This window comes from Enhydra lutris, unplaced genomic scaffold (assembly GCF_002288905.1).
Source record: "Enhydra lutris kenyoni isolate GAN:26980312 unplaced genomic scaffold, ASM228890v2 scaffoldscaffold85, whole genome shotgun sequence".
Taxonomy (NCBI): domain Eukaryota; kingdom Metazoa; phylum Chordata; class Mammalia; order Carnivora; family Mustelidae; genus Enhydra; species Enhydra lutris.
Window position 1 is genome coordinate 182,529 of NW_019154169.1, and position 10,977 is coordinate 193,505.

Consider the following 10,977-nt stretch of genomic DNA (forward strand, 5'->3'; position numbering starts at 1 on the left):
CGCGTTCTGCCAGCCCGGCGCGGCCCCGCCCTCCACCGCGCGCGCCAGCCGGCCTCCCGCGTCCGGCTCCGCGCGGCGCCGCAGCTCGCGCCGCGCAGGCCCCGCCACGGCCCCGGCCCCGCCCCTCCAGCGCGCAGGCCCTGTCACTTAGCCCCTCCCCGCGCAGGCCACGCCCCGCTCAGGCTCCGCCCCCAGGCGGTCCCGAGCGCCAGGGCTGGCTTGTGCGGCGGCGGGGGCGGTCCTGAAAGCTGTAGCTGGGCGGGCCCCGGCCCAAGGACTGCCGCTGAGGGGCTCGGAGCCGGTCGGGGCGGGGCGGAGGGTGGCGGGAGGGTGCGAGGGCGGGCCGGGGGCCGGTTCCGCGCGCAGGGATTTTTAAATGTCCCGCTCTTAGCCGGGCGCAGGAGCAGCCGGCTCGGCCGCCAGCGCGGTGTAGGGGGCAGGCGCGGATCCCGCCACCGCCGCGCGCTCTGCCCGCCGCTGCCTCCCGCCTCCCGGCTTCCCGCTCGCCTCGGCCTCCTGCCTCCGGCCTCGGCTCGTGCCGCCTGCCTGCCGCGGAGACGGCTTCGGGTAAGGGCCCTGTCGCGAGCTGCGGGACGGCGCGGCAGCTAGGACTCCCACAGCTCCCGGGTTGGGCCAGGCCGGGCCGGGGTGGGGGTGGGGGTGGGGCGAGGCCGGGTCACCGGGTCCCTGAGGCGTCAGCGCGGGGTGCCCCGGTAGGGTGGCTCAGAGACGGACTAGGAGGAGGTGTTGAGGGGGAGACTGAGGCAGACCGGGCCGCAAGGGAGGCGGTGGGCCGGCGGGGATTTCGGGGGCCGTCTGGGCCCCCCCAACCCCGGGTTCGGACCCGGCATCGCAGACTGTTGGCGGCGCCGCGGGTGACAGGCCACCCGGGCCCATCGGCCATTTTCCTGACCGGCCCGGGTGGCTCCCGCCGCCGCCGCCCGCGTGGGAGGGGGAGGGGTGCCCGGGGTGGGCTGGCCGGCCCTGGCCCCCCCACCGCCGGTCTTCTTCACCCCACTGCCCGTTTTGTACCCTCAAGGCCTGAGACCTGATCCCACGCCCCAAGCCATGCCGAGGGAGAAGAGGGAGAGGTGAGTGGCCCTGTCGCTGTGGGGACAGGAAGGGTGTTCAGTCGTGGGGGAGGGGTGAACCCAGATTTGGGGAGAACTCACCCTGTCCTCTGTGCCACCCTGACTTTGCAGGGATGCAAAGGAACGGGACACCATGAAGGAGGAAAGTGGCACTGATGTCTCTGTTCGTTCCAGGAAAAGGAAGGCAAATGTGGCTGTTGTGAGTACAAAGGAGACAGGTGGGGGAGGAGGACCCCCCCCCAAAATCTTACCTGAGAACCAGACTGGGCTCTGCCACATGTTTATTGTAGGGGGTTATTGGGAGTGCATTTGGCAGCAGTGGTGCCCACAACCTAACCAACTTTTTTTTTCTTCTCTCTCTCTGTTTTTGTCTTTGAACTGTTTGGTGTGTTTCCCTGGGGGTGGGTTTGCTTTATTTTAGTTTTTGCAGGATCCAGATGAAGAAATTGCAAAAATGGACAGGACTGTGAGAAGTCAGTGCGGCATTCAGGTAGGTACACTTGCTGATTGGGCCTAGGTGGAGGCCTCCTGCTCTTTGTGGGTTAGATTGAATCTTAATCCCCCTTGCCTCCTTCTGAAGGCTTTTTCTGTACCTATGACCACAGTACATATGGCTGAGCTCTGTACCCATTAGTGGCACTGACCTCCGCCAGCCATGGGATTCCAGAAAGGTCTTGGGTTCCTCACCAGCACCTTTGAGACATCTTTGATGTCTGAAAACACCAGAATGGACATCAAATAACTCAGTCCTCTCCTTTTGCCCTTGAGGAAACCCAGACTCAGAGGAAGAAAGTAACCCAGAGCCCTGTGCAGTCCAGGGGCAGAGTCCATCCTAGAGCCCTGTTTCTAGGCTGGTGAACTGGGGTGGGGGAGGGCTCCTAACACAGAGATCTCTGGGTAACTGTGATGATGAGGGTTTGTGTGTGTTCATAAGCAACCACAAATTCTCCCTATCTACTCTTCTATTTTTCCATCATGTCATGGTGCTTAAGGACCTCCCACCCCCTTTAGGTCACCCCCTTTAGAATCCCGCTCTGGGGGTTCTGAGCCCATCCAGTAGTTAACCTACAGTGACTACTGCTGGCTGGGGCTTGACCTGGTAGAATATTCTGTGTGATGATACATGTGCCTCAACCCAGTTTTTTAACCGACTAGTCCATTTCTCTTGTTGCTCTGGAATGGAGTTACTGCCAAATTTCCCGCATGCTCATGATATCATTACAATATCAGAAGTTCTAGCAGAGAAAGCTTGTGTTATCTCTCTACTTCCAGAAATGGCTGGAGACTGTAGTTATGGCTCTAATAGGGGAAGCAGCCTATCTCCAAATTAGTGGGTCAGGCCTTCTGACCCTATCATAGAGAAAAGCTGAGCAGGAGGAGAATTTGAGCTGAGGGCAATGGTCCCAACTAGGTTAGCCATGGGCGGCACATCACTTTGTTGGGCAGTGAGCAACAGCCATAGCAGTTGGTTCTGGAAGAGTGAAGGGCTTTAAGGCAGTGGGTTTGCAGTAACAGTTGTCATTGCACATAGACCTTAGTAAGTAGCATTTCTGGGGAGGTCCACTGAATATTGAACAAGGGGTTGATGATTTCCTTCTCATTAGATGAAGAAATATTTCACTTAAGGGAAGGATATAAGACAATTCTTTCTTTCCTTTTCCTCTTCTTTAAAAAATAAAGAACAAACTTTAAGCAGGGTGATTTGTGTGGGACATGATAAAAATGGATCTCTGCTTTGTGAAACTCAAGATTATTTATTTAGCCAACTGTTTCTGAATTGAAATTTCCAAGTGAAAATGAAACAAAGGCATCCATATTGACTTCTTAGAGTTTCAGAGTAGTTTCTGTTCTCCAGGAGGATCAGTGCAGTGCTCGGGTGCCTAAAATGGGGCTGTGGTCCTATCCCTAAACTGTGGACAGTTAGTTGATTGCTCTGGTATATGAATAGCCATATCATTTCCCACTAATCAGAAGGAATTTTCATGGTTGTTCCGAGATTAACAACAACAGGTTTCTGCACATTTCGTAGAGCAGATAGCTTGAAAATTGTCCCATCTACTTATGGGGGTAGTTGTTGTCTTGTTATTTCTCTGTGTAGATTCATGAACCTACAATTTTGGGGTAACACAACCTTCTTGCCTATTAATTATGCAGAAATTTCTCAGGTGTTATAATTCAACCCAGTACAACATCCTTGAGCTACCTGTGGGCTTTATCCTAACTCCTTATAACTGCTTCATCAGGACCACAGAGAACCTTGGATTCTTTCTTTAGGCCTTTCTTACCAACAAGACTACCCTTTTATCTAAAATCCATTCAACATAATTTGTTCTGTTGTTTAACTTTTTGCATGAGACCCACCTTTTTTACTGAAGTGAATCCTGGCCTTTTTTTGTTGTTACTTCTCAGCCCCTGATTTTGCATAGGTCATCCTATTGTTAATTAAAAATGACATAAAGAGTTGGGGTGGTTAGAAATAGTCAAAATTGGTATCTTAGTCTTATCCTTTTCCTTCCTAAAGTCAGATGGATTTAGGTTCCTTTAAAACCCAGTATCTGCTCAAGAGAAAGGACAGAGACTTCAAATTGTGCTTCACCCCCTGGGTCCTAAAACTTTCTGAACCACATGTCTGCTTGTGGGTCTTCCAGTTTGTCTGTGAACTCCGAGTTGGAAACTGCTGCCATCTTCTCCTCAAAACTGCTTTCAGCTCTTTCAGCCATCGGCCGCGGAGGGTGGCACCCAGCTCCTGCCTTCACAGCTAGAATTCATTCTTGAATGAAGAACAACTTGAAGCAGTTATGTGACCCTTTTTGTGTCAAGGAAATGCTACCAGCACATAATACTAGAGCTGGAAGTGGAGGTTGCCCTTCTGGAACAGCTGTTGGCAGGAGTTGTCATGGTTAATTTGCATGCCCAATTCTTTGCACCCTGGGTGGAGAAGAACTTTATCCCGCTTTGCTCTTCTCAGCATACTGAAAGTGCTCTGGCTGCCTCTGAAAGTGGCCGGTGTGTCATGAGAGCCCTGCTCTACCCTGTTCTCCAGACAGCACCTGGAGCCCATGTCCCCATGCTAATTTCTAGTTGCCCCATTGTTCCTTTTCTTCTCTAGTCAACTTTAATGAGCTGTCTGCTTTAAAAAAAAAAAAAAAAAAAAAGTGCCAAGAGTCTCAGACTTCCACAGGGTTTCCATGCTGGCGGGATTTATCTGCCACATTGTCACCAGAATCACTCATCTAATTAAAAAAAATCCATCATAGGCTTCTTTTCCAAGTAGGATGATAAACAGAGTAGCTTTAAAAAGAAACTTTTCTAAAAGGCAAAATGACCTTAGTATTCTCCAAATACTGAAAATTGAATAAAATTAACTATCTGGAATTTTTAAAGGAAAAACATATTTGGGTTTTTAACAATGGTTTATTCACTTATCAGTTATTTAAGTCATTCTGTGCAAGACTTTGGGGAAAGGATTCAAAGGTCTTCAGGGGTATTTGGCTTCTATCTCCACAGACTTCTTGGTATATCCTGTGACCATTCCTGGATTTGGTTTTAACTAGGCAGATATTCTTTTTGTTTTGTTTTAAGGAAAACAAAAGGTCCCAATTATGTAATATATTAGGCTAGTCTTAGAACCAAAAGATGTCACATGTGATGGGTTTTTAAGATGGGGAGACTTTAAATATAGATGGTAATCAGTTTACATTTTGATCTTTTAGGTCTGTGAATGTGGAGCGCTTATGTAAATACTTTTACTAGAAATCCTTTCACTTTTAAGAAATTTTAGTAGATTAATTGTACTTGTTAAAAGAACAATTCTTCAATTGTGACCAAGCAATCCCACAGCATACCTTAGAAGTTATGCCTAGTACCTGACTGAGCTGTGGATAGATTTGTATTGGTGGTGGTGGTGGTCTTTGTTTTGTAATATAAGAGCTGTTTGCATTTTGTCTTAACCCCTCCTGGGTCCATCTTACTGCTCCGGTACGTGTTTGAGGGTGATAACGTGGAGGACAAAATGCTACTGACCTTGTAGTTGTCTTAGATGTTTACTACATAGACTCCTAAGCCAATGACAAGTGAAATGAAAGCTTGGAGTCATGTGGCTTTTACTTCGTGTTCCATTGTCATCTGAATTTAGTCCAGAACATGTATTTAGGCCTGGGGATTGCTCTCAGTATGAAGACATTTTCTGTTTTACTGGCTGTTCTACAAATCAGTGGGTGTAAAGATAGCTGATTTTGAAATGTCTTTTTTCTTTTACAGCCTTGGGACAATAATTCTGTGTGTGAAAACCCCTGCTCCTTCATTCCCACACCTGACAAGGAAGAGGGTGAGCCAGCATCCCCAAGTTCCGCGTGTGGACCGCAGAGTTTCATGCCCTCCAGAGCCTCACCACTGCCTATACTGAAGTGAGTCACGTACCATGTGCCTTCCAGATCTTTTACTCCTTGTGCACAATCTCACCAAGTTAGTGTGGACGCATACTGACACTTTCATCTTTCACTTCTTTTGTATTTTGTAGCTGGGCAAATAGAGATGAGGTGTGGAAAATTATGCTAAACAAGGAGAAGACATACTTAAGGGATAAGCACTTTATGCAGCGGCACCCTCTTTTGCAGCCTAAGATGCGAGCAATTCTTCTGGATTGGTTAATGGAGGTGAGCTTGAGTCTTCCTGCTGACTGGAAGCATTGACCACTTCTAGAATCTTCTGTGCTATTATGATGTCTTCCTGTGTTTGATCCCATTGACGCATTCTGTGTCTCGGAAGCTGTGGTATATATATTCCCATTTTGCTTGCATGCTTCCTTAGAAGAATTTCTGAAGTCTCTTTACCATGAAGATATTTTTAAGTTGGCCTCTAGTTTTTTTCTCCAAAGTTCAAATAATTACAAAAGTTCTATTTTCCACTTAACTGTAAATCTTGATATTTGGTCTTTGTTAATTAAATTGCTTTTAAATCTATCCAGTGGAATGCAGATAACAGCTACTCGATAGCCACTATCATAAATTTTAAAAATATATGAGCAGGCTATCTTTAACAGCTAGAAAGCTTGCATTGTTCCTTTTTAACTTTTTGGAATCCATTTCTCCTTCCCCACAGAATATCATCCTAACAAAATATATTGTTCAAATCTTTTGTTGGTCGCACTGTCAGACTTCTCTGCAACAACTGATCAAAAGAACGAGTATTACAAATTGTGATGGGTAATTGTTAAACATAAAAAGTGATATTGTGTAGGCCTGCACCTCACTCTGAGAGTCAGTGTGGTGACTCAGTGGTGCCTCGATGAAGGGGTGCTTCCTGGACAACCTGGAAGCTTTGGGTGATAAGAAGTGGGCTTTGTGTTGTTGAAGATATCATATTTATGAAGAAGGACATGGGAAGCTAAGTGTCTATTCCCTAAAAACAAACTCTGCTGTGTACTCTTTGGAAAGCCTATATTTGAGGGGTATGTGGCCCCCTCTTATGCTCAGCCTAGAATCCGATCCCTTGCTGCCGCCTCACCACATATCCATCTTGGTCAGGCAAGTCACTGAACTTAGAATCTTGATTTTCTCATCTGTCACATTTTCTACCAGTATTTTCCTTTCAGAGTTTGTAGGGATTAGAAATTGTAGGCAAGAAAAGATAGTTGTTTTTACCATCCTTGATTTGCTTTTCTTTATTGGTCTCTGAAAACGTTAACATTTTCTGTACTGAGATCTTGGCCTTGCCGTTGCCCACTGCAGTCCCACTAATGTCACATAGCCCTTCTGGGCCCTTGGAGACGTTCTAGAATCTTCTAGAATGAAGATTCTAGAATCTTCTAGAAGACATGCCTCGAAACATTAGATGTAGTATACTTTACTGTCAGGCTTCACCTCATAAGATGTTGTGATGGAGAACTATTTTGTATAATGCAGATGATGCTAAATACTTTAGGGAAGGTTTCTCTCTGAAAGTAAATCAAAAAAAGTCATATACCATTGAAAGGATAGAAAAGAATGGTAACCTTTTTGTCTTCAGGCTTGTCTGCAGTGATGCTATTTCTCAGCCCTGAGCACAGCCAGAAAGTCTGCGTGCATATGGGAAAGGCAGTGCTCAGGCCGTGTGCCCAACTGTGAGCTGGGTGACAGGTTGGAGAGTTTGTTCCTGAGAGGACAGAAGTTCTAGTTTCACTTCTGATCAGATCATAATAGTATTACTTTATAAAAACGGACTTCAAATATGCCTCAACCTGGACTTTAGAAATACTCTTCAGTGATTGATGGAATTTTCTCTCAATGTTCTGTTGTTTCTCCCATGCCTTTTCTACTTTTTAACCCCAAAATTGCACTCACACATGGGAAGGCCTGTGTAGGAATGGCAGGTCTATATGCATAATCAGACATTATAGATTGTGGTGATGAGTGGAGGTCTACTATTTCCGTGGTCCTTTCCTCTTCAGCTCACCCATGCACACCATTTTACCCAATCTCTCAGCAATCCTGTGAGGCGGGCAGGGCAGGCATATCCTAATTTTATAGTTAGAGATTATCATTCACGGTTTTTCCATGAAAATGCTGCTTTACCAGCCTATGCACATTTGCTCTGACTGTTACACTTAAGAACACTTAAATCTTTCTGAGTTCCAGCTTTTTACTGTCCTTGTACTTAGGGACAAGCCAGGTAACAGTCCTTTCAGAAAAACAAAGTTCTCTCTCTTGATTTGGTTATATTGTCCTTTACCAAAACTCATGACAAGTTTTTTTGTCTTTCTTTTTTCCTCAAGTAACTATTCTAAAACATAATAAATATTTTTTTCAGGTGTGCGAAGTCTATAAACTTCACAGAGAGACATTTTACTTGGCCCAGGATTTCTTTGATCGGTATATGGCAACACAACAAAATATTGTAAAAACACTTTTACAGCTTATTGGGATTTCATCTTTATTTATTGCTGCCAAACTTGAGGTAAATTATTTTCAAATATTTGTTATGTAACACATTCTGTTTCTTGAGATCCCCCGAGATTACTGCAAGAGGCCAACTGTTTATCTACATTTTTCTAATTTGAGGTCATCTAAAGTAAAGATACATGCAGAAAGGGCTAGAAATTAACCAAGAAGTGAGGGAAGTAGTGAGTATATAAAATGCTTAGGGGAATGTAGTTACTTGAAGCCAAAAAAATTGAACTTTGACCCAAGAGGATTAGAATTCTGATGTGATGAGAAGAGTGGATAGGCCCAACTTTCGAACATGCTGCTAAAGGCATGAAAAAGGTGAAAATTTCAAGAATATCCCCGCTGAGTAAAAGCTGTGTTTATGTCTTTATTTACTGGTAATGATGGGTGTTTGGTTTCTTTCACAAGGAATGCATTTTGACCAGTGGAGTAGCTCCTGTATTTAGTCCATGATGTTCCCTCTCTCTTTCTATGCTCGTATACTAAAAACAGTGAATGTGAATGTACATTGTAAGCTGAAACTATTAGAGAAATTTGCTAGTCATTTCTCCCTTTTATTTCCTTCTAGGAAATCTATCCTCCAAAGCTGCACCAGTTTGCTTACGTTACAGATGGGGCTTGTTCAGGAGAGGAAATTCTTAGCATGGAATTAATCATTATGAAGGTAGGTTACAAGTTGATTTTTCAGTCCTTTTCTTTAAATGCATACATAATATCTTTTCTACATTCAGTGTAAGTGCCTCTGACTAGGTGTTCTCCAGCTGGACACATTGTGGCATGGAGTGTGGCTGCATTTTGAACTCCTTTAGAGGCCCAATGGGAGCAGAAATGTCTTTTTTTCTGCCCCGCTCAACCATTGATCTGACCTTTCTCTCTGTTTTCTCCTAGGCCCTTAAGTGGCACTTAAGTCCCCTGACCATTGTGTCCTGGCTGAATGTGTATATGCAGGTTGCGTATCTAAATGACTTATATGAAGTGCTCCTGCCTCAGTATCCCCAGCACATCTTCATACAGATTGCAGAGGTGAGTGGCTCTGTTACCTCTGGGGGTTCCTACCCCACCGGGAGACGGAAGAACTCAGGATAGAGGCTGGCTGCCTGCTTCAGTGTTCTTTTCTGCTCCACAGCTTTTAGATCTTTGTGTCCTGGATGTTGGCTGCTTAGAATTTCCCTACGGTGTACTTGCTGCTTCTGCCTTGTATCATTTCTCCTCATCGGAATTGATGCAAAAGGTTTCAGGTATGTTGGCTTTCCAGTTCATTCACAAGAAGTATTGAACTTACAAATCGACGGAGCCTAAAATTTACTTTTGTTGCAGGGTATCAGTGGTGTGATATAGAGAAGTGTGTCAAGTGGATGGTTCCATTTGCCATGGTTATAAGGGAGACAGGAAGTTCCAAACTTAAGCACTTCAGGGGAGTTCCTGCTGAAGATGCGCACAACATCCAGACCCATATAAACAGCTTGGATTTGCTGGTGAGTCGTGTTCCTTGTTCCCCAGATAAACTCCTGAAACCACCTGAGCAGCTTCTCCACTCTTCTTTGGGCAGCCTCCAGCTATCCACAAAAGCCTCCAATTCCTCTAATTCCTTTGAGAAAGAAAAACTGTGTTTAATAGATGTGATGTCTAGATAGCACTGCAGACCAGTGACTTCAGATTGTTCTTTGCTGTTCTGTTGCCCTCCCCTCCGCAGAGAGGAGCACATAGGACACGAAGCCCGAAGGATGCATTCTTCCATTTTTACCATTTCTCGCTTTTATTCTTACCAGGACAAAGCCCAAGCAAAGAAAGCCATATTGTCTGAACAAAATAGGATTTCTCCCCTCCCCACCGGGGTCCTCACCCCCCCACAGAGCAGTAAGAAGCAGAGCAATGAGCAGGGGACCGCGTGAGCACACCAGCCTCCTCCACCCAAGACAGTCATGTGGAAGCGCCCGCCCCAGGTTCTTGGCTGCGCACCGGAGCAGAGGCGTGCATTAGCTTTTACAGATATTTAAATGGAAGAGCATGTCTCTTCTGCAACCGAAGTGTTTCTGTGGATGGCATTGGACAGGGACAAGTGTTTTTTATTGAATGCTTAGAGTTTTTGAAATAAGTGGGTCAAGTACACCAGCCACCTCCAGAACACCAATGAGTGCTCCAGATGCTGCTAAGGAGGGTGATACTTGACTTGATTGACTGTGCACGCACGGAACAAAGGCTTGAAGTCGCGGAGTGCCACGTTGCCGTGGGCTCCCCTCGGGTGTGCTGGGCTGTGTCGCGTTGAGGGGAACAGGTGGTTGTGAGCGTTGTGATGTGGAGCCCACAACCAACCGTGCTGGGGGCCTGCCCTTTTCACACTATCAGTTGACAGTGTACAATGCCTTTTATGAACTGTTATTTTGTAAGTGCTGCTACGTCTGTTTTTTTAATAAAGATAACACTGTCTTTGAGACAGCTGGTTTTATGAGCTCTGTGTGAGCATTTGAGTTAGAAGTCTTCTTTGAGTGTGGCTGTATCAAGTTCTCCTTTTTCGCTTCATACCTCTTAAAGCTCCCACCTTTCAAGCAAAGATATTTAAAAGAAGACTTCTGAAGTGAGCATTAGGGGTAGCCACGAATGCCTCCCGAGGGCCTCCTGAGGGGGGAACAAGGCCTTGATTTGGCATTTCTCCCACATTGTCCCAGCCCTGCACAGCGGCTGCTCAGGTGGGGCTCACGGGCTGGCTGTGGCAGGACCAGGGAACTCACGTCTGCAAGAGGATTCTTAGGGATGGTGTCTGCTCTACGACAGGCCAGAGGTCATAAAGCATCTCTAGTAAGTGTTCCTCCACACCCTTTTCATTCTTACCCACATCTTAACCTAAAGAGCTTTCATTGGGAGAGCTTGTTAACAAAATGTCATAGCCTAAAACTATACTTTGAGAAAGAAAATGTATAATAAAATGATATATAGCTCAAGTGCACAGTCTGTTCCCTGACCGT

At 46.0% G+C, this 10,977-nt stretch overlaps 1 protein-coding gene across 2 annotated transcripts; it reads left to right on the top strand.

Moving 5' to 3' along the window:
• Positions 1-531: 531 nt before the first annotated feature.
• Positions 532-10,449, top strand: LOC111161443 (cyclin E1). Of its 2 annotated transcripts, XM_022525093.1 has the most exons (12): positions 532-567; positions 1,040-1,091; positions 1,203-1,290; positions 1,513-1,581; positions 5,352-5,497; positions 5,611-5,746; positions 7,878-8,024; positions 8,583-8,678; positions 8,903-9,037; positions 9,141-9,252; positions 9,332-9,489; positions 9,784-10,448. In XM_022525093.1, the coding sequence occupies exons 2-12, from the start codon at positions 1,069-1,071 to the stop codon at positions 9,904-9,906; spliced, it is 1,233 nt and encodes a 410-aa protein (XP_022380801.1). In that variant the 5' UTR covers positions 532-567; positions 1,040-1,068; the 3' UTR covers positions 9,907-10,448. The 2 variants fall into 2 exon arrangements, with proteins under 2 accessions (XP_022380801.1, XP_022380802.1); XM_022525094.1 differs by lacking the exon at positions 7,878-8,024 and having other exon boundaries at positions 9,784-10,449.
• Positions 10,450-10,977: the final 528 nt, after the last annotated feature.